Source organism: Oncorhynchus kisutch, linkage group LG8, assembly GCF_002021735.2.
Source record: "Oncorhynchus kisutch isolate 150728-3 linkage group LG8, Okis_V2, whole genome shotgun sequence".
In the NCBI taxonomy this organism is placed as follows: Eukaryota; Metazoa; Chordata; class Actinopteri; order Salmoniformes; family Salmonidae; genus Oncorhynchus; species Oncorhynchus kisutch.
In genome coordinates this window covers 74,676,140-74,700,035 of record NC_034181.2, presented here as the reverse complement: position 1 = coordinate 74,700,035, position 23,896 = coordinate 74,676,140, and the positions used below count along the sequence as shown (strand labels likewise).

At 44.0% G+C, this 23,896-nt stretch overlaps 1 protein-coding gene across 1 annotated transcript in view; it reads right to left on the bottom strand.

Annotated features, from left to right (window-relative positions):
* The window catches only part of LOC109881368 (protein naked cuticle homolog 1-like), a 45,316-nt gene extending 21,742 nt beyond the window's left edge, over positions 1 to 23,574 (bottom strand). The window contains exons 1-3 of the mRNA XM_031831218.1: positions 23,327 to 23,574; positions 23,167 to 23,199; positions 22,753 to 22,886 (exon numbers count right to left, since the gene is read on the bottom strand). Coding sequence (XP_031687078.1) covers positions 22,753 to 22,886; positions 23,167 to 23,199; positions 23,327 to 23,351 — 192 coding nt within the window. The 5' untranslated portion in view covers positions 23,352 to 23,574. The remainder of the gene's footprint in view (positions 1 to 22,752; positions 22,887 to 23,166; positions 23,200 to 23,326) is intronic.
* Between the last annotated feature and the right edge of the window lie 322 nt (positions 23,575 to 23,896).

Below are 23,896 nucleotides of genomic sequence, written 5' to 3'. Positions count from 1 at the left end.
CCTCTCCTCTCCTCTCACTCACTCCCCCCCTCTCTTCTCCATCACTCCCCCTCTCCTCACTCACTCGCTCCCCCTCTCCTCTCACTCACTCGCTCACTCCCCCTCTCACTCGCTCACTCCCCCTCTCCTCTCACTCACTCGCTCACTCCCCCTCTCCTCTCACTCACTCGCTCACTCCCCCTCTCACTGCGCTCACTCCCCTCTCACTCGCTCACTCCCCCTCTCACTCGCTCACTCCCCCTCTCCTCTCACTCACTCGCTCACTCCCCCTCTCCTCTCACTCACTCCCCCTCCCCTCTCCTCTCACTCACTCCCCCTCTCCTCTCACTCACTCCCCCTCTCCTCTCACTCACTCCCCTCTCCTCTCACTCACTCCCCTCTCCTCTCACTCACTCCCCCTCTCCTCTCACTCCCCCTCTCCTCTCACTCACTCCCCCTCTCCTCTCACTCACTCCCCCTCTCCTCTCACTCACTCCCCTCTCCTCTCACTCACTCCCCTCTCCTCTCACTCACCCTCTCCTCTCACTCACCCTCTCCTCTCACTCACCCTCTCCTCTCACTCACCCTCTCCTCTCACTCACCCTCTCCTCTCACTCACCCTCTCCTCTCACTCACCCTCTCCTCTCACTCACCCTCTCCTCTCACTCACCCTCTCCGCTCACTCACCCTCTCCACTCACTCACCCTCTCCTCTCACTCACTCACCCTCTCCTCTCACTCACTCACCCTCTCCTCTCACTCACTCCCCCTCTCGACACACACTCAAAGTTTGAACTCCAGAACTGCCGAAAATTCCCCATCTTAAGATTCCTCTGGTTTTAGCAGTGAAGTGACAATGTCTCTCGTTCTTTCTTTCAGGGCCTTGTCCCAAAGGAACACGAAGGCCACTCTCTTTGTTCAGCAGCTCCAGGGCCTGTTGTGGCCCAGTCAGCAGGCTTTAATGGAGCTACAATAACACTTTCAGTGAGGCTCAGGTCCTCACCTCCTCACCAGGCAGGCAGAGGGCTGGACCAGCTTTATTCAGCGCTATGAGAATTAAGTTAATCCCCTGAACCTCACTTCTGACTCTGGTGGTGACACACTGAGCACTCAATTGTCTTCAGCCCCTCCCTGCCACCTCAGCATCTCCATTTAGATCAATGGAGAACCTGGCCCAGGCCCTCACCCCCGCACCCCTCAGGCCCGCACCCCTCAGGCCCTCACCCCTCAGGCCCTCACCCCTCAGGCCCTCACCCCTCAGGCCCTCACCCCTCAGGCCCTCACCCCTCAGGCCCTCACCCCTCAGGCCCTCACCCCTCTCTACTGTGGGACTGACTGCTCTTTTCTTCCTGGGGAGCTCACAGGGACCCCACAGCTCCCAGGTTTGAGGATTAGCGAATACTGACTGACTAGTGACCTCTGTCCTCTTTTAGGGGGTTCTAAAAAAGGTTTAGGACTTGTTTTAGTTCATTGATGGATTATTGGCTGGCTCAATAAATGGAAGATTTCACACAGGATGCTTACTGACTTTTTAAAAAATTCCCACTTCAAAGTTGTTTCATCCTCTGCTTCAGGGTCAATGTGGGATCAAATACACAAGTGACGATATTAAAGAATAATTTATACTATTGTTCAAATGTTTTTCAGTGATTGCATCTTTTGTTCAGACAACCTTTATTCTTTATCTTCAATGACCGTGTTTTCCACTGGCTATAAGCATGGCAATCAGCTGACCTTAAAAGAGCCTTCCATCTTGACCTGTCGTGTCAGGCCAATGAGCCAATCACAGGCCTGTCTGGTGACCTAGTTAAGGGTCACAATAGGAGTGCAGCTTAAGGCAAACAGAGTCAGGGACAAGGCCAAGAGCTGCACCACTTTGATCATTTCAAGTAGACCTCAATGAACACTGCCTCTTCCTGTATCGTTCATACCTTCAGTAACCGTCTTCCATACTATATATGCTAATCAAATGTCTATATCAAACTCTATACAAAACAAAAAAATGAAGGCCCAGCTGCTCATTTAAGCACTGGTCGAGGAGAATGAATTGCTCAGATGATGAACATTGCGTGATACTGTACGTGTAAAGGTCTTTTGCCTTTTTTCTGTGTTCACGACTGGTGTTATGGAGTGTTTATGAAGGTTTTACGAAGACTACAGTGAAGTGTCACTTTCCCAGCTCTGCAGAACGTATTTGGGTGCTACTCCAGAGCTTCAGAGTATCATGAAATGCTGTAAGCACATGAACAAGCCTCTTTCCTCCAACACTTGGGACCACCAAAAACAATTTTCCAGACATGATGTTTAATGTTCTGTGGAAATCAAAGTTTAAAGCATTTTGCTTTCAACAGGAGCCAGACCCTTCAGAGCGTTCTCTCTTCTGGGCTTGGAGGATGGAGGATTGTATGGCTCCAGTGTGTTTTAAAGTTGTTAAAGCCCCTTCACAGAAAGTGATTTATTCCTAGAGCAGCATAAGACAGGAACACAGTGTGACTATGCTGCATTGCAGCATCCCAGCTAGCTACATCAGTACTGGACAGGCTGCCCGCTCCGTCTACTAGGGTTGTTTGATTTGACCTTTGAATCAAAATGGCGGACCCACGTCAATGAGACACATAAATATGGATTTGAATAAGGGAAAATAAAGAAAAATAAAGGAAAACCCAGATTTGCGTATTTCAAATAATACTATTTTTTAAGAACTAACATTGGTTATATTGAGAGTTTAAGTGAGCCAAGAGAGCCAAGGAACCACTGACTGCAGGGGTGAAGAGCAAATCAGAGACTGACTGAAGTTTGGCAAGTTAGTGCATGAGGTTGCCATGGGGGCCCGCAAGCCTTACCCTGGCACTGTGTTCACAGACAGACTGGGCCATGTGTGTGTACGTGCACGTGTGCATAAGTGCGTGTGTAATTACATGTGTGTGACTGTGTGGTTGTGAGCGCATTCAGTGTATGAGTGAGTGTGTAACTACCATGTGTGTGTTTACGTGTGTAAGTGTGGGGTTGTGGAAAGTCCTACAAGGTCCTGGTCTCAACGCTGTCTGCCTCCACCCAACACAGGCGGCTGACAATTTACTCGGGCGGCCGACGACAGCTCCCCCTGATCGTGCGCCAGCCAGCCGGAGCGCAGGGTTCGGTGGAGGCAAACAGGAGGCCTCAGGAGCAGCGTTGGGTTGGAGCAGTGTTACTAGCACTCCTTCAAAACCCAGAAAAAATCTCATTATGAGAGTGAAGCGTTGGGTTGGGAGCCTCCCGCTGCTCTCTGCTCTGCTCTCCCAGGCAGTGCTGGAAGTGGAGAACACCTTCAGGTCTGACATTTAGACTGGAGCAAGACAGGCTCACGATGCCGAGCAGGGAGGGAAACAACACATGGAAGGCCATTTAGGGAATGTGAGGAAGACAAGAGAGAGGGGAGAACAAGGGAATGGTTGGTGGCCATGTTTGTCTGGGTGTCTGTCTGTTAGGCCTGCTGGGTCCTTTTGACAGAGAGATAGAGGATCACAGCCCATAGGCCTTACCCGAAGCCAGACAAGGCAAGTCAGTTCAGAACAAATTCTTATTTACAATGATGGCCTACACCGGCCAAACACGGACGACGCTGGGCAAATTGTGCATCGCCCTATGGGACTCCCAATCACGGCCGGTTGTGATACAGCCTGGATTCGAACCAGGATGTCTATAGTGACACCTCTAACACTGGGATGCTGTGCCTGAGACCGCTGCACCACTAGGGAGCCCAGGTTTCAAAAAAGGAAAGGGGTTTTAAATGTAGAAATTGTCCAGGTGATACTACAACTAAGTCAAGACAGGGTCATGAATAACCTAGAAAACCACACAACACCATTGCTAACATCTGAAATGTATATATACACATTCAATTCTTAATGAAAGAAATCAACTAAAACTGCTAGTTTTTAAAGCCAAGACATTTCCAAATGGCTTGATGACAATACTATAGGTTGCAGCACACAAATGGCAGACGTTGAAATCTTAGAACTAAAACAACAAAAAGTATATTGGTTTTAGGAAATGAGCTTAAGGTGTAGTGTTAATGGAACAGGACATCTTGAGAGCAAATGCCCATCCCCTCTCCGCCCCCAACCGAGTAAGCTGAGACTCTCCGGAGGCTGGTTCAAAGGTTTGGGTCTAGTGCTGCGACTATATCCTTGAGTAAGGATGATCCGGATCAGAGAGTTAGAAGTGCAGTGACCCTTTTAATTGTGTGGTACTGTTTGGAAAAACAGAACGCATCAGCAGACACCAGCAGCTTAGAGCTAGGTTGAAAACGGAGTCAAATGGGGTGGAACTACATAGATTTGTCCAATAAGAAATGCAAATGTGTTTTCTGTTGCCATAATGAACATGACCCAAGACTCAGCTTTAGTTCTTCATGTGAACCGCTCCTCCTCCTCACTCGTCTCTACCTGACATTTAACAGCCACAGTCAGACAAGGCGGCACGTACTGACAAAACACAACGCCTTGAGATTGTTCCAAGATAGAAAGTGTTGTTGTGAGGTAGTGAACGGAGCACTGCCTCTAAGCATGGCTTCGAAAAGGATCGGTTTGCACACATGAAATTAAGATCTCCGAAAATCATATACTGTAGTGAACTTGGCAGGAAACAGAAAGACACATCTACCAGGGTGGAGAAAGCAGACAGCCAATTATTGTGCAACACATCTGTTAAATCAACAGCCATCTCTGTGTAAATGTGCGCTGAGTAAACATAATGTAGGTGTCTGCATGTAGAACTATGAGCCAGAACCAGAGAGACCTGTTCTGTTGTTAAACTGTGAAGAGCCTATCCTCTCGGGCCAAAACATCTGATGCTACTTTGAGGTATTTCTTGGGTTCCCTCCAAAATCAGATACTTGGACGGACTCCAACATCATAGATCTTTATTATGCATAACTGCATAAAAGCAGAGGAGAGGCCGTTTGACATGCCAAGAAAAGAGACATATCTGTTTTCTTTTACAATGCTATTTGATAATCAACTGAATGTTTTCGCTGAGATCAAAGCATGTCAAGGCAATCCAAGGTTTGATCTTGAGGTTCTTTTCAACTTGTGAGCCAAGTCCAGCCTGATCAGATAAAACCCTCTTCAAGGAAACAGAGAATGTTTCCTTGAACTCTAACTGGACCATAACAACTCACTGACTGAACTCCAGGTCGCCCGTTTGAAACACCATGCCAGATGGTCGGAGGATGACGGTGGCTAATTGGACACTTCTGAAGGAGCAGAGTGGACCAGACACCTTCATTGCAGTCGGCGAGGTTACGGTGCAGACTCTGCGGCCCCATGCCTGACACTGCTTACTCACAGCACACCCACGTGTCTTCCCTTCCTGCCTGTGACCCAGGAAGGAAATTATTGCCACAGGCTGGAGATTCGTCAGCAGTCAGTCAGTCAGTCAGGTTGGAGGAAGCTGCCTTATGGTGTGTATGGTATGCAGTGAGCAGCACCAGGGCTAAGTGATGGCTACGCTGGGCTGGTTAGGAGAGATGGAGAGGCCTGGAAGGATGCATGCCAGTGGGCTTACCATCTTATCTCTAATTAACTGGACAGGTCACACACAGACAGCTCTCAACACTGGGAAGGGGAAAAAAGTCCTGTGATTGGAGGTGTTGTGGTGTCCAACCTCATGGATTAATGCTGGTATGTTTAGTGACATTTGGTGTGTCTGTGCAGACCAACTGCATAACATAACATTGCTGAATGTGATGCCTTTGGATCCCAGATTTAACTCATGGGCCTGGAGAGAGAAAATAGTGTGGGCGTGTGTGCATGACTGTGCCTGCTTGCATGTGTGCCCATCTGCGTGAATCCAGCCCTGTTGACAGCCCCCCAGAAGACTCCTCCCCTAATGACTGGCTCTGGCTTTTATAGTCTGATTGGTGGACAGGCCGTGTACAGTCATTTTAACCAAGTCAGATTAACATTGCAAACATTGCTGGTCACATGACCTCATCCACATCAAAGGCTTCCCCTTAAAAGGCTCAGTAGAATATTAGTGGAGATTTACAGCCCTCATTTCTGTGCTTCAGAAACATGCTGATTTCAGCTAATCTCCCTCCCTCCTTCCCTCTTCATGGTTCATGTGGGAAGTTAGCCAACGCCTTAATGACCCATTTACAAAACTTTTACACCTGCAAAGATAATCTTTTACAGCTCTGCTAGCTTGCTAACCCCTTCAGCAACACACACCACTGTAACCTGCCTGTTTCTCAAGGCATAAAGCAAGGTATTTATTAGGGCTTTGAAAAATATGTAACCACAGCAATTAGCTTTTATCAGGCTGTTTATCAAACAAGTATCTCACAGAGAGGAGGAGAAAATGGCTGCTTGATCAAGGGTCTTTAAAGCTCATGTTATTCTGCAGTTGGTTCCCCCCAGCCCAGCAGCAGAGAAGGTGTTCATGGAGATACAGTAGATAGACCATATGAACTCCAGGTGGACTGCTCTCAATTCAATTCAATTCAATTCAATTCAAGGGGCTTTATTGGAATGGGAAACATGTTAACATTGCCAAAGCAAGTGAGGTAGGTAATATACAAAAGTGAAACAACTAGTAAAAATGAAGAGTAAACTCTACACTCACAGAAGATCCAAAATAATAAAGACATTACAAATGACATAAGTATATATACAGTGTTGTAACGATGTACAAATGGTTAAAGTACAAAAGGGAAAATAAATAAGCATAAATATGGGTTATATTTACAATGGTGTTGACCTGGTTGACCTTTTCTTGTGGCAACAGGTCACAAATCTTGCTGCTGTGATGGCACACTGTGGTATTTCACCGAATAGATATGGGAGTTTATCAAAATTGGGTTTGTTTTGGAATTCGTTGTGGATCTGTGTAATCTGAGGGTAATATGTGTCTCTAATATGGTCATAAATTGGGCAGGAGGTTAGGAAGTGCAACTCAGTTTCTACCTCATTTTGTGGGCAGTGTGCACATAGCCTGTCTTCTCTTGAAAGCCAGGTCTGCCTACGGCAGCCTTTCAAGGCTATGCTCACTGAGTCTGTACATAGTCAAAGCTTTCCTTAAGTTTGGGTCAGTCACAGTGGTAAGGTATTCTGCCAGGGTGTACTCTCTGTTTAGGGCCAAATAGAATTCTAGTTTGCTCAGTTTTTTTGTTTATTCTTTCCAATGTGTCAAGTAATTATCTTTTTGTTTTCTCATGATTTGATTGGGTCGAATTGTGTTGCTGTCCTGGGGCTCTGTGGGGTGTGTTTGTGAACAGAGTCCCAGGACCAGCTTGCTTAGGGGACTCTTCTCCAGGTTCATCTCTCTGTAGGTGATGGCTTTGTTATGGAAGGTTTGGGAAACGCTTCCTTTTCGGTGGTTGTAGAATTGAACGGCTTTTTTCTGGGTTTTGATAATTAGTGGGTCTCGGCCTAATTCTGCTCTGCATGCATTATTTGGTGTTCTACGTTGTACACAGAGGATATTTTTGCAGAAAAAATATCCAGAATTCTCAATTTGGTGCTTGTCCCATTTTGTGAATTCTTGGTTGGTGAGCGGACCCCAGACCTCACAACCATAAAGGGCAAGGGGTTCTATAAGTGATTCAAGTATTTTTAGCCAGATCCTAATTGGCATGTCGAATTTTATGTTCCTTTATGTTCCATGATGGCATGGAATGCCCTTCTTGTCTCTCAGATCGTTCACAGCTTTGTGGAAGTTACCTGTGGGGCTGATGTTTAGGCCAAGGTATAGTTTTTGTGTGCTCTAGGGCAACAGTGTCTAGATGGAATTTGTATTTGTGGTCCTGGTGACTGGACCTTTTTTAAAACACCATTATTTTGGTCTTACTGAGATTTACTGACAGGCCCAGGTCTGACAGAATCTGTAAAGAAGATCTAGGTGCTGCTGTAGGCCCTCCTTGGTTGGTGACAGAAGCACCAGATCATCAGCAAACAGTATACATTCGACTTCAAATTCTGGCAGGGTGTGGCCGGGTGCTGCAAACTGTTCTAGTGCCCTCGCCAATTCGTTGATATACAGTGCTTTGAGAAAGTATTCGGCCCCCTTGAACTTTGCGACCTTTTGCCACATTTCAGGCTTCAAACATAAAGATATAAAACTGTATTTTTTTGTGAAGAATCAACAACAAGTGAGACACAATCATGAAGTGGAACGACATTTATTGGATATTTCAAACTTTTTTAACAAATCAAAAACTGAAAAATTGGGCGTGCAAAATTATTCAGCCCCCTTAAGTTAATACTTTGTAGCGCCACCTTTTGCTGCGATTACAGCTGTAAGTCGCTTGGGGTATGTCTCTATCAGTTTTGCACATCGAGAGACTGAAATTTTTTCCTATTCATCCTTGCAAAACAGCTCGAGCTCAGTGAGGTTGGATGGAGAGCATTTGTGAACAGCAGTTTTCAGTTCTTTCCACGGATTCTCGATTGGATTCAGGTCTGGACTTTGACTTGGCCATTCTAACACCTGGATATGTTTATTTGAACCATTCCATTGTAGATTTTGCTTTATGTTTTGGATCATTGTCTTGTTGGAAGACAAATCTCCGTCCCAGTCTCAGGTCTTTTGCAGACTCCATCAGGTTTTCTTCCAGAATGGTCCTGTATTTGGCTCCATCCATCTTCCCATTAATTTTAACCATCTTCCCTGTCCCTGCTGAAGAAAAGCAGGCCCAAACCATGATGCTGCCATCACCATGTTTGACAGTGGGGATGGGGTGTTCAGGGTGATGAGCTGTGTTGCTTTTACGCCAAACATAACGTTTTGCATTGTTGCCAAAAAGTTCCATTTTGGTTTCATCTGACCAGAGCACCTTCTTCCACATGTTTGGTGTGTCTCCCAGGTGGCTTGTGGCAAACTTTAAACGACACTTTTTATGGATATCTTTAAGAAATGGCTTTCTTCTTGCCACTCTTCCATAAAGGCCAGATTTGTGCAATATACGACTGATTGTTGTCCTATGGACAGAGTCTCCCACCTCAGCTGTAGATCTCTGCAGTTCATCCAGAGTGATCATGGGCCTCTTGGCTGCATCTCTGATCAGTCTTCTCCTTGAGCTGAAAGTTTAGAGGGACGGCCAGGTCTTGGTAGATCTGCAGTGGTCTGATACTCCTTCCATTTCAATATTATCGCTTGCACAGTGCTCCTTGGGATGTTTAAAGCTTGGGAAATCTTTTTGTATCCAAATCCGGCTTTAAACTTCTTCACAACAGTATCTCGGACCTGCCTGGTGTGTTCCTTGTTCTTCATGATGCTCTCTGCGCTTCTGAGACTATCACAGTGCAGGTGCATCTATACGGAGACTTGATTACACACAGGTGGATTGTATTTCTCATCATTAGTCATTTAGGTCAACATTGGATCATTCAGAGATCCTCACTGAACTTCTGGAGAGAGTTTGCTGCACTGAAAGTAAAGGGGCTGAATAATTTTGCACGCCCAATTTTTCAGTTTTTGATTTGTTAAAAAAGTTTGAAATATCCAATAAATGTCGTTCCACTTCATGAATGTGTCCCACTTGTTGTTGATTCTTCACAAAAAAATACAGTTTTATATCTTTATGTTTGAAGCCTGAAATGTGGCAAAAGGTCGCAAAGTTCAAGGGGGCCGAATACTTTCACAAGGCACTGTATATGTTAAAAAGGGTGGGGCTTAAGCTGCATCCCTGTCTCACCCCACAGCCCTGTGGGAAGAAATGTGTGTTTTTTGCCTATTTTAACCACACACTTGTTGTTTGTGTACATGGATTTTATAATGTTGTATGTTTTCCCCCCAACACCATTTTCCATCAATTATAGCAGACGTTCATGCCAAATTGAGTCAAAGGCTTTTTTGAAATCAACAAAGGATGAGAAGACTTTGCCTTTGTTTTGATTTGTTTGTTTGTCAGTTAGGTTGTGCAGGGTGAATACATGGTCTGTCGTATGATAATTTGTTAAAAAGCCAATTTGACATTAGCTCAGTACATTGTTTTCACTGAGGAAATGTACAAGTCTGCTGTTAATGCAGAGGATTTTCCCAAGGTATGCTGTGATGCATACCCAACGGTAGTTATTGAGGTCAAATTTGTCTCCACTTTTGTGGATTGGGGTGATCAGTCCTTGGTTCCAAATATTGGGGAAGATGCCAGAGCTAAGGATGATGTTAAAGAGTTTAAGTATAGCCAATAGTCAGTCTCAGTCATACACACCCCCCCACAAAGGGCTTGATTGGCATTGGAAACATATGTTTACATTGCCATAGCAAGTGAAATAGATGAACAGTAAACATTACACAAAAGTCTCAAAAGGAATAGAGACAATTCAAATGTCATATTATGGCTATGTACAGGGTTGTAACGATGTGAAAATAGTTCAAGTACAAAAGGGGAAAAAATTCACATAAATATGGGTTGCGTTTGTTCTTCACTCTCGAACACATTCTCCGCCAGCCAGCCCAGCCATGATGAACCCTCTCTGGGAGAAAGCCTCCATTCCCAGGGGGATTGGAAAGGAATGGAGACTGCTTGTCACTTGGCCTTGATTTACAGGTGGACCAGTCTGCCAAGAGTAGCAAATCACTATGTTATAGCCCTTGTCTTTGAATGCAGAGTGAAGCACATTTCTAAAGAATGGAAGAGATGAGGGGAGAGGAGCAGTATAGGCAGCAGAGACAGTGTTACACCTCATCTCTGTCTGAGGGCCTGGGGGGTTAAAACTGCAATCACATACCTCTCACCTCCACACAGGAAATTATGGAGCTCTTTGGAACCATCTAGCTATACTGCCAAGCAGCAGCAGAGAGCGAGAGCTGTATGCGTTCCAGAGGGCTTGACACAGTGTGTCTAGGAAGTCTGGGTAATTAGTTGAAGTATCATGAGTTGGTTTAGGAGGCAGTGCTGTAGGGGTATGTGTGGGTTCAGATGCAGGTCTAACGTGCTTCAGAATGTGGGAGGTAGGAAGGGGGTCTACAGCCCTCAGGGGAAGTAGAAAGTGACAGGCACTTGAGCCTTACCACAGACAGAACACTGGGGAGATATCCAGCTAAACACACCTCGGTTCCCTACCTTGTCAGGAAATTACATCTGGGCCTACATCTGCTCTGACTGCCCTTCTTTCAATGTCCCAAGCCATTATCTAAAGGGACCATTCACAGCCACTTCCAGATAGTTGTGTCTAGTTTTTAAACCTAGGACAAAGGTGGAATAAGGTTTAGGTGAACACTTTAAGGTTTACATGAGAAGGAACCCAGACACCTGGAAGACAGAGTCACCACACCTTAGAGCACACCGACTTTATTAGAGCCTATATGAGGACTTTTTCAGCCCAGTCCAGACAGACACCCTCCCTAGTCCCCGTCATATGTAACTCTCTCATGTTGAGCTTTAAAACGTTACACAAACATTATTTCTAATTACAGACAACTTCTCAACTTAGCAAATAAACACAGGGGCAGAAATAAGCACTTCCAACTCCAGAGAGCACTCTGGTGCCAGTGGCAGGTTTAAGGGTTTCTATTCATAGTTCTAACCAGAACTAGTGGTCAGGGTTAGCTGTCAGTTGGTCATGATAATGAACTTCGGTGGAGCATGTTGTTCACGCTCGTGCTTGACTGAATCCCCTGCAAGCACACACACAAACAATTGCCTGTACAGCACGTGTGTGCACTACCGCACACACAGGAAAAGTTACCAGTGACAAACCAATCAGGAACCGGAACTCAAACAGGAAGGACCAAAACAAATCTCTGAGCACCCCACTCACAGAATCTAGAACTCCATCATTGAACCTCTCAATTTTGTTGGTTTCAAAGATCTTGGGAAATGTGTAGCATTAGTAGTGGCTTCATAATCTCAAGTGAAAGTATCATGTAACAGTATAACTTTAGACCGTCCCCTCGCCCATACACGGGCGCGAACCAGGGACCCTCTACACACATCAACAACAGTCACCCTCGAAGCATCGTTACCCATCGCTCCACAAAAGCCGCGGCCCTTGCAGAGCAAGTGGAACTACTACTTCAAGGTCTCAGAGAAAGTGACATCACCGATTGAAACGCTATTTAGCGCGCACCGCTAACTTAGCTAGCCGTTTCACATCCGTTACAATCACACCGACGGCGTGATTGGAGACTTTTATCTCCCTCACCAACTTCAAACATCAGCGATCTGAGCAGCTAACCGATCGCTGCAGCTGTACATAGTCTATTGGTAAATAGCCCACCCATTTTCACCTACCTCATCCCCATACTGTTTTTATTTATTTACTTTTCTGCTCTTTTGCACACCAATATCTCTACCTGTACATGACCATCTGATCATTTATCACTCCAGTGTTAATCTGCAAAATTGTAATCATTCGCCTACCTCCTCATGCCTTTTGCACACATTGTATATAGACTCCCCCTTTTTTTTCTACTGTGTTATTGACTTGTTAATTGTTTACTCCATGTGTAACTCTGTGTTGTCTGTTCACACTGCTATGCTTTATCTTGGCCACGTCGCAGTTGCAAATGAGAACTTGTTCTCAACTAGCCTACCTGGTTAAATAAAGGTGAAATAAAAAAATTAAAAATTAAAAATTAAAAAATAAATACAGGCGGATTGGCTTTGAAGCATCAAATATGAATCGGCACCGTCAGTTTGTTCCACTTCCACCCCCTTCAGGCAACCCCTGTATTTCACTGCCAGATTTCAAAATCTGTGAGGTTCCACTGATACTGCAGCAGAAAGTTAAAGCATAACCGTTTCACATAGATAGCTCACTCAGAAGGAGGAGGTGAACGACACACTGCATTTGAAACAGTATTTCCATCTGCCCCAGGTGTACCTCAGAAAGGGATGCAACATCAGCTAAGCCCACCACAGTCCAATGTCTGGGAACACCTAAGCTAAGCCCACCACAGTCCAATGTCTGGGAACACCTAAGCTAGGCCCACCACAGTCCAATGTCTGGGAACACCTAAGCTAAGCCCACCACAGTCCAATGTCTGGGAACACCTAAGCTAGGCCCACCACAGTCCAATGCCTGGGCAGACTTCAGCTAGAAGAACACCGAAGCTTCTGGAGTGGAAATGACCCATAGATGTTACAGTGTTTAGTAATTACAGTTGTGCTATTAGAGTTGAAATGGGGTAGCAGAGGCAAGACAGTGAGGCATGTGTTAACATCTGCCTGGTGGGGAGGCCTACAGCTCAGGCCCCTGGATGTTCCTACACACTCATCCCTGTCCCCTGAGCACTGGCATTAGCCCTCAGGAGATTCCCCCAGCGGTCCTCATCATCCACACAGTCACATGCAGACACAAACCAACAAAACCAACTCTGGACAATATAATCAGAGGTCACGGATGAAGAACCAACCAGCCACGTACCCCCACAAACCAGTAGCCACAGTTAAACGCTTGACAGCCTGTGGCCACTTTACATTCAGTTCCATTCAGAGTTCACACAGACCAAGCACTCTTCCGGTTGAGGTTCCTCTGCCTGTGTTTAGCATGAGTAATGGGGTTAAGGTTAACAGCCAGGCCAAATGGGCCTTCAGGGACTCCTCCCTGGTCGTCCTGACCCAGTGACAGGCTGTGACGTGGGGTAAAGTCCTCTCCTCTCTGGGCCTCACTCAGGCACCTGTGGAGCATAAACACACCGGAGAGCAGTGCCTTCCTTTACAGCTGGGCCCCCCGCTCCTGTCCTGTGTTTGGGCTTCACTCAACCGAAAACATCCCCTAACAGACAATCCAATGCAACCTCCAGCCCATGCCAGCTCCCTCCAGCCCATGCCGAAAACATCCCCTAACAGACAATCCAATGCAACCTCCAGCCCATGCCAGCTCCCTCCAGCCCATGCCGAAAACATCCCCCTAACAGACAATCCAGGCCCAGGTAGGCAACCTCTCTACAGGCGCCATGGGAAGGGCCTACGTCCCACGCTGGATGTCAGGAGGAGGCCACAATGGTCCCAGAGCTGTTTAATGTTTATCTATGCCCCATTTCCTCTAGTGGTCATCCTCTGTCTGAAGCAGAGAGTAACTACTCCAAGAGTTGTAGTCTGGAGACCATCATTGGTGTCATCCTACTAATGAAAACATACAAATGTGGAAGTAGACTAAATTGGTATTTGGCTGTTACTAATCCTAAATCAACAAGTAAATAAATATGTTGAGAGAGAGTGTGCCTGACTATGTGTGTGATTGCAGTTTTACTCAGATTTTTCTTATATATACCTTTATTTAACTAGGCAAGTCAGTTAAGAACAAATTCTTATTTTCAATGACGGCCTAGGAACAGTGGGTTAACTGCCTTGTTCAGGGGCAGAACAACAGATTTTTACATTGTCAGCTTGGGGATTCGATCTTGCAACCTTTAGGTTACTGGTCCAACGCTCAACCACTTGGCTACCTGCCGCCCCAGATGATGATCTTGTCCTATTTATAAGAGCCATATACATGCAGCGACTTTGACTGCTCAGTCAAATTATTCAGTGCTTACTACATGGGCCGGAGAGCAACCCACTGGGGGACCACAAACAAACAAGAGATAATTATTCAAGGTTTAAACGCTTAAAACGCCCACTTCAGCAGAGCCTTTTAAGTGTGTGATTAAAACGGGCACTGAGCTTCACATGGAATGCTCAGCGGAACCCTACGCCACTACAGGAGTTTCTGTCCCTCTCAATCTCCCCCTCTCCTTCTCTCCCACTCAGCCTATACATGGTCCTGCCTCACACGCGCCATCTTTACCAAGTCTTCCTGTCCCATTACTACCAACACTCTCTGTGACCATCCCTTTTCAATCAGCCAGTGTAAAAAAAAAAAAAAAAAAAAATGGGGATATAGTTTACCGATAGAGGATCTGAATTTGATCACTCTTTTGCAAAGCAGGAAGTGCAAACTAGTAGTGTATGAGTTTTTAAAATGCTTCTAAAGTTTGTCATTTCCAATTTGAAATTTCAGACTTGATTTTCCCTAATAAAAAATGTATCAACTCCTAAAAAAATCCATTAATTATAATCCACATTGAATTTTGCTGCAGGATTATTTTCCCACTGTAGGAAACTGGCTCAAATTAAGATCCTACATCTGTATTTGTTGTTCTGTTGTTCTGTGTCTGATGCATCCACACATCAAAAGGATAAAGAGAAGCAAGCATCTCATCTCAGCGTGATGATGTCAGCGTGATTAGCTCTATATTTAGATGGTTAATCTGCTAATTAGGCCTTTCACTGATACTTAATATGCACACGCTCATCAATTCGATAAGCCATCTCAAAATCGGAAACTATAAACTCTGTCACAAAACAAATGCAAAGGGAGAGTCAAAGAGAATATATCAATCCGTGGTCCGTAGTGTTAAAATTACAACAAAAAAAGTAGCTCTTCTAGCATACAAACAACTCCTACTGAAAGCCAAGCATCATAAAAGAAGAGAGAGGAGAAGAGAAACACTTCCAATTGATCCTGGGATATCTGTAGCTCCACAGTGAGCAGATATTTGGGGAAACAAAGCCCAAATCTCAGCTGCTAATCCCTGGGGATTCAGAGCACATTCCAGGGACTGCTTTGATCTCCTGAGTGCATCCGGACAGCCCATCCCAGACACACGGCATCCTCATACACACACGCCTCATGCCGTCCCCCTGCACACCCCCATACTCAATCACTATTTCTACACATTCACAAATAAAAATAATCAGATCAAAACAACACATAGACATGGAACCCAACAATAAACCAAGACAAAATCAACAATGGAACAATATTGTGAAGATACTCAACCTAAAATGAATGGAGGAGAACGGTGTGAGATGTAGCACAGGAGTATCACAACTAGAGGTCGACCGAGTAATCGTAATGGCCGATTAATTAGGGCCGTTTTCAAGTTTTCATAACAATCGGAAATCTGTATTTTTGGGCGCCGATTTCCCGATAAAACATTTTTTTTTATACCTTTATTTAACTTTGCAAGTCAGTTAAGAACACATTCTTATTTTCAATGACGGCCTAGGAACGGTGGGTTAACTGCCTTGTTCAGGGGCAGAATAACAGATTTTCACCTTGTCAGCTCGGGGCAACCTTACAGTTAACTAGTCCAATGCAACAACGACCTGCCTCTCTCTCGTTGCACTCCACAAGGTGACTGCCTGTTACGCGAATGCAGTAAGCCAAGGTAAGTTTCTAGCTAGCATTAAACTTATCTTATAAAAAACAATCAATCATAATCACTAGTTAACTACACATGGTTGATGATATTACTAGATATTATCTAGCGTGTCCTGCGTTGCATATCATCTGACTGAGCATACAAGCATACAAGTATCTAAGTATCTGACTGAGCGGTGGTAGGCAGAAGCAGGCGCGTAAACATTCATTTAAACAGCACTTTCGTGCGTTTTGCCAGCAGCTTTCGTTGTGCGTCAAGCATTGCGCTGTTTATGACTTCAAGCCTATCAACTCCCGAGATTAGGCTGGTGTAACGAAGTGAAATGGCTAGCTAGTTAGTGCGTGCTAATAGCGTCTCAAACGTCCCTCGCTCTGAGCCTTCTAGCCGTTGTTACCCTTGCTCTGCATGGGTAACAACGATGGTAGCTGTTGTCGTTGTGTTGCTGGTTCGAGCCCAGGGAGGAGCGAGGAGAGGGACGGAAACTATACTGTTACACTGGCAATACTAAAGTGCCTATAAGAACATCCAATAGTCAAAGGTTAATGAAATACAAATGGTATAGAGGGAAATAGTCCTATAATTCCTATAATAACTACAACCTAAAACTTCTTACCTGGGAATATTGAAGGCTCATGTTAAAAGGACCCACCAGCGTTCATACGTTCTCATGTTCTGAGCAAGGAACTTAAACGTTAGCTTTCTTACATAGCACATATTGCACTTTTACATTCTTCTCCAACACTTTGTTTTTGAATTATTTAAACCAAATTGAACATGTTTCATTATTTACTTGAGGCTAAATTGATTTTATTGATGTATTATATTTAGTTAAAATAAGTGTTCATTCAGTATTGTTGTAATTGTCATTCTAAAAAATATATATATATATATTTTAAAATCGGCCGATTAATCGGTATAGGCTTTTTTGGTCCGCCAATAATCGGTATCGGTATTGAAAAATCATAATCGGTCGACCTCTAATCACAACACACAACAGAAAGTTGTAAACAACAGGGCCAAGAGATCTAATGTATGTGTATCAATACTTTTACCTCATTTAGTATATCATTATCATCTCCTTCTTTCACCAAAACCATTTCCGGCAGTCCCATTCACAACATCCAATATCTGCTTCACATTGTCACATAGGGTGAAATTTCCAGCTATGCAATCTATGTGACACACGATCCGGGAAGTGACATTAATGCCACCTGTGTCTCCTCTCCCAGTCTCCCAGATACGTAAAGGACAACCCAAGACTTCCTCTCCTCTCTTCTATTCTCATTGTAATAACAGAGCCAGGTGCATGTCCCCCTACTCCCCAGCCCGCTCCCCAAAGGCAAACGCTTTCATTTCTTAGACAACAACTCCAAACTTCTCCCAGCCTCTTCAAAGACCAACAACAGGCCTGTCCTCCCAGGGGGTTGTGGAGGGGTACGGCCTGGTGGGAGAGGGGCATATGACACACTGTCACGCACAGCACATAGGGGGACAGCTGGTGGGAACAGCACAGGCATGGGGAGAGGACAGAAAGCGAGAGAGGACAGAAAGCGAGAGAGAGAAAGGAAGAGAGGAGTAAGCATTTGAAAGATGCATTCAGCACTGAGACAAGGACCCTGTGCTTTTGTGAAGACAATAAAAAAACAATACAGGAGAAGAAGTAAGAAAAGAAGCCCAAAACTGTCATGTCTTTAATCAGACTCAGAGGCTGAGGGTAGCACATTTAAAAGCTTTACTTCAAAAATCAGAGCGCTGGCACCCAGCGAGAAACACGGGGATGTGGGCAGAAATTCTACTCTGTGATTCATTTCGGAATGGTATTAGTTGTCAGATGTACCTTAAGATATTTTGTCCCAGTTGTGTATGGGTTTAGAACCTTAACCTTAGATGGAAGGTTTTGAAAAATATGCTTTGGAATTGTCAGCTCAGAGCAGGGGTTTGGCGACTCCAGCAGTAGCATCACTGGGGGCCTCCTTTTACTACACAGAGGGTTAGGCCTCACGGAGGGGGCCTCTATATATTCACCTCACTGGCCCACTTCAAATGCAGTCTAATTTCATCAGCAACAACCAGGCAAGGCCACAGGGTAAACACAAGAAACAGATGGAGCCTGAGAGGGAAAATGGGAGAGGTGGAGAGGAGAGAGCTGAGATGGGGGGAGGGGGCTTAAGGGAGGATGAAAGTTAGTGGCAAGGGTGTGGGGGAAAATGCGTTAACAAATCATAAAATTAAATCTTTTAAATTTGCTTTCAGCACATTGCAAATTCCCCAGACAGACCACTGGTTTAGGGTACAACTGACAACACTGCATGAAGAGGACCGGAGAAGACAGGGGAGGGCAGGAGACCTTCAACACCTGGGCTTAGAGACTTCTTAAGACCCAACAAACCAGACAGGCATTGGAACTGCCAAATCATATACTGTTGACTTCTCTACTTCTTCTTAATAATCTAGATTACAAAAATGTATAGGAGATATAAAAACAGCATAGTAAAAAACAAACTGTGCTTAGAGTCAGAATTCAAGCTGGAATCCTTAGTGGTGAAACTGACATCTGTTTGGGATAACACAACAACCAAGAAGTTACTGCGAAGAACAAACAGTTTTTTCCCCCGCAGACATTATTGTACAAGCGATAGAACTTCAGATTAAGTACTGCAATTTTTTCCCCCAAACTGCTCATTTCATTTGGATGCTGCTCACCTCCGTTTGTCAACAAAACAAAAACAATAACAAAGGCCCTGGGGCAAACAGTGGCGCTGTTTCCCCTAATGTGGATTCTATCTTTAAAGGGCCATAGTCTGGAGAGAACATGTACCCAGCTCACCTGTTGTGGACCTCACATGACAATACCAGCGGTCCTTACTGTTCAGTTCCACATAAAATAACTGTTAACTTACTTACATTTTGATTTCGAATACATAAGAACAAGTGAGTTTAAAATCCTCTATATGCACTACATCTATATGCAAGAAAACCTTTCTTGACTCTGGAGTCTCTCCTCTCCCTACCACATAACACAACTCAATGCATATATACCTCAACCAATGATAACCTTGCTAATGTAAGCTCTACAAAACAAACATGTTCCATAAATGGGCATTTCATTTTAATGGAGGTAGGCTATGGCAGTTATCCCCGCTCTCCTTTCAAGAATATGATAGTTTGGTTTGGGAGGTTTCAGATCAAAAGGATTCCAGTCTCAGACTCCCCACTGCTGCCACCATCTGACCCACATTCTCCGGGACCCCAGTTCAGCCGGGAGGCAAAAAGAACACGGCCTATAAAGTATATGTATCCTATACAACATGGGCTGCTTTTAAAAGGCTAAGAGGGTTGTTTGCATTGCATTCTCACCTAGCTAAGGTTTTAGCCCCTTTTCATTTGACAATGCTATGGGGTTAGGGTATTTACTATGACTTATGGAAAGCAGTAACTTCCACAAACTTCCTGTCAAGTTTCGTAATGCTAACGCTTCATGATAAGGTTATGGTATAGATCATTTATTAGACATTTGCTAGTTAATATCTCATTAATTTCAAGCCTTGTCATACTTAAGTGTTTTAAAATCTTTTAAATTGTGAATAAATCTAAAATGCCAGATGGTCCCTAAAATAAGCCCTAAAATAAACACATGAAATGCCATGTCAAAGCAAACAAACAAAATATTAAAAACATTACAATGAAATATTCAAATTCTAAAGACCACTTTGTTGAAGGGAAAAAACTAAGGGAAAAGCATCCAAATAAATATTGATGTCAGGAACACTTTTCGTCCTATTCTATTAATTTTCCCGCAGTGCTGTGAAAGCCATTAGGCACATAGAATTAAATAATTTGTAAAACAGAAAACCCTGCTAGCCCAAATTGTTCAAAACCATCCTACTTTTTCAGTGGGGTGCCTTTTCCATCCAGGCCAAATATCACTTCACACCATCTGGCGAATAAAAAAAATGCCCCACAAAACATCCCACCCTTTCACATGTATCCCACAATGCCCTCTGGTGAGTCTGCTGAACTGAAGAGGGCCCATGGATACCCTAACTGTGCCCAGAGAGCTGCTACACTACACGGAACAGAACACCGAACCACTTCCTACCCCGATGATGATGTCATAAGGAGGGTCCGATTACAATATGAAGATGTTTATTAGAGGCCTGACAGCATGTCAGGCTTAGTGGCTTTGACACCATGTGCATGCAACAAGCAGACCTGAGGCTGACCCCATCACGGCACTCAGTGCTACACTTGATCACTCGCACGTCAATACAAACTGGGCATAAGTCATAAAAATCTCAGCCCGCTGCTTTTCTCGTATCCCTCCCTGGGCTAACAGAGCCTCACACCTTCACAGCCCGCCGACCAATGTGATGCTATTAAAAACACCTCACGGCAGGGATAGAGAAAACAACTGTGTACTTTAGACACAGGTTGGACTTTGATCAAGATATTTTGCCAGCGTGCATGAGGCTGATTGTCACTCCCTGAAGGAGTCCTTGACTTGGCTCCTCACCAGCATATCCCTGTGTCTTCCTCATACCAGAGACATTTAAATGAAATGAACCAGACTGGTCTGGTATGCGCTGCTATCGGTCACTTCCTTATGATAATGACATGATAAATCAGAAGAAGCAAAGCAAAAAGAGGCATATGCAATCACATAAAAGATTCAGTTTAGATACATGTGCATTGCAAAAGTTTTAAAGTGCTGGGGTGATAAATGCTTGGGATAATCCAACCAGAGAAACAACAGCAAACGCCTCTTGTTCAGTTAACACAAGGCTTTTCATGCACACAAGCATGAGCAGCTCACTAGAAATTCAATGTCCATGAAATAGTGTGACAGTGAATGCATGATTCTCATTGAAAGCAACTGCAGCATGAAATGTAGCATGTAAACATCCTAATGGTGGTATGTCTGTGGTCACAACATGATGGCCACTTTGCTGGACAGAGTGCATTAGCTTCCCTCTGTTCCAGTGGGCTGAGTGAGCTCAGTAGCTGAGAAGTGGAAAAGTCCTGGTGGATTTTTTGATGAGCTCCCAATCCTCAAAAATGCTGCCTTTGTGAAGAGAGCATCCCTAACCAAAGAGGCTTACACCCGGCTCCTCTGAAGCTTTTCCAAGAAAGGATTTCTCCTCTCGACAACAACACAGGTTACATCCCAAATGGCACACTATTCCTTATATAGTGCACTACATTTGATTAGAGCCATAGTCCCTATATAGTTCACTACTTTTGATTAGAGCCCTAGTCCCAATATAGTGCACTACTTTTGACCAGTGTGCTCTGGTTAAAAGTAGTGCACTATATAGGAAATCGGGTGCCATTTGGGATGTAACCACTGTGTGTTTACCGGGATGACAAATCTGAAACAGACATGACCTCCACCACCTCTATCCTAGCCTTACAATGCAGCCCTGTCACCGGTCTGTCAGACTGCAATGCTTTCAACTCAGCTGTGATCTATTGCCTAGAGTAGAAACTTTCGCAGCATCTGTTCTTGGTGGTGTGACACATTTGTTCCCATGCACCAAAAGTGTCTGATGATTAGACAGTTACCAACGCAAGCCGTGTGTAGCAAGTCAGGGCTCCTTTTGTAAAAAGTTGTATTAACATATGCTGTTTTGTACTGTATGTTGAAACAAACATGGCTGAAAGACTGAGAAGTGTTGTGGGAAATAAATGTGTTAATAGAGAGGTTTCAACAAGCCTACAAAGTTTTCCCACTTAAATATTTGGTCTATCATGTATATGGGGCCAAGTGTGTACTGTCAACAGCCATGTCATTGTGTTAACATGTCACACTTTTATTCTCCAGAATCACAAAACATCCGTAACTGTTTACCATGGGAATGAAATTAACACACTGATAAGAACGTTGCAGGTAAAGAAGAGGATGAAGTTCGTGCACACGGAATTTTAAATAACAGCTTTTATCTTGCCACACCTGCATGAGACTTTTAATGTGCCACTGCATTCAATCATTTCCATGTGTCTGGATGAGAGAGTCAAGAATGTCTATCTATGTTGTCTAGCCAACAAAGCAAATAATGATTATCTAAACAAACAAAACAATACATATGCTGACTATCTATATGATGTCAGCTTTATATTATATTATATTATTATTTTCTGGACTTTAACTTTCCCTCCACAAGCCTATAACTAAACACATTGCTTCTTTCTTTTTACAACATTTCTGGTTTTCTTTTCAACTTCTGCATAATGCACAGAATACATATAAATAACCAAAATAGCTTGAGAATGTCATTGAATAGGTCTACGTCAGAAGCTGACTTTTTGCTTTACGAGTGTTTGAAGAAAAATTAAGCGGGCAACATCTGAAGATTTGAAGGCTATTCTCATTCCATTGGTGTACTGCAATAAGGTGACTGAGAATCTACTTTTGTATTTATTTTTATTTTTAATGTACTTAATTCGAAACAACCGATAAATTCAGTCAAACTTTAGACAACAATTTATCCCAGTAAAAATAAATTGCAGCCTTGGCTAAACCTCGAATGGGAAGCTAAGAAAGTTAGGACCGTACAGGCTTCATTGTATCAACATCAAACAGATTAACAATCTTGTTTTTAAAATCATAATAATTTATTGAAACATGTATTTAACTTACCCGAGTAGACAAGCCGCATTTATTCGTGTGGTGACAGTCCTGTTGCTCAAGCCGTGAGCAATAGTATTTCTGTTTCACGAGCCAATCGTCAATTCCTTTCCTTGCCAAACAGGCATTAACTACAAAACTGTCGCCTGAAATCAACATAAAAGGTGCGTTATTACAATGTAAACAACATGTTACGGTTAGGTTACAATGTAACATATTTCTTCAACATTGTGTTTTTTTTCTAACTTTTCTTGAATGATAGCAGACTTCGTCTGATGTTGTCAACGAGTCGGTCATTATTGGTGCATGGATAAATGGGATGATAGACTGGACATACTTTTAACAATGTGTATTTTCAACAAATATAATAAAATATAGACAACAAATGTATAGCCTGTCCTAAGTCTAGGCCTGTGGGCTACTCACCCTCCGGACTTTCCCTCGGTTTACAAATCGCAGCTTTTCGGGACAATTGTCGAGAGAAACAGAGAACATAAAGATAGGCATTACTCGAATGTATTACCGCAAGTGAGCATTCAAATCAACGATTAGGGGTGACATGTTTCGGTAAAACATCATATCTTACCATGTTTCGAGTGAAGTTTACCCATTTCTCTGCATTGAGTTGGGATTGAAAACCATCAAATGTATTTATAATCCAGAAATCAGCGATATCCAGACGATACAAGAGGCGTCCGTAAAGAAAGCAGCAGGCTGCACTCTGCACATCCTACGGCAACAGCGCCACACCAGCCTTTGATCCGAAGAAAGCTCCCCCTTCGTCTCCCTTCCAAGCGTAAAGGAGGCGGTTACCAAAACCAGCACTTCAACCGCTGAATGAACATGATTGACACCTCGCCCAAGATTAGTCGACTTGTAGGCAGACCCTCTTCTGTTTTATTGGACGAAGGCGGCACATGAGAGCCAGCCGAGATTCTTTCGGAGTTTCCACATATAAAAAGAGCAGCAATGCAGCAGCCCCTGTCACCACTACCACCATTCCCAGCCAGCCAAGTAGGCGCAGTGGTCGAAGAGCAGCGCAATAGGGCTAAAATGATATTTCGCAGGACGATAAAAAAAATAATGATTAAAAACATGTCTTTGATTGATAGACATACAAACATAATATTTTATGAATCATACAAACTGTGGATTA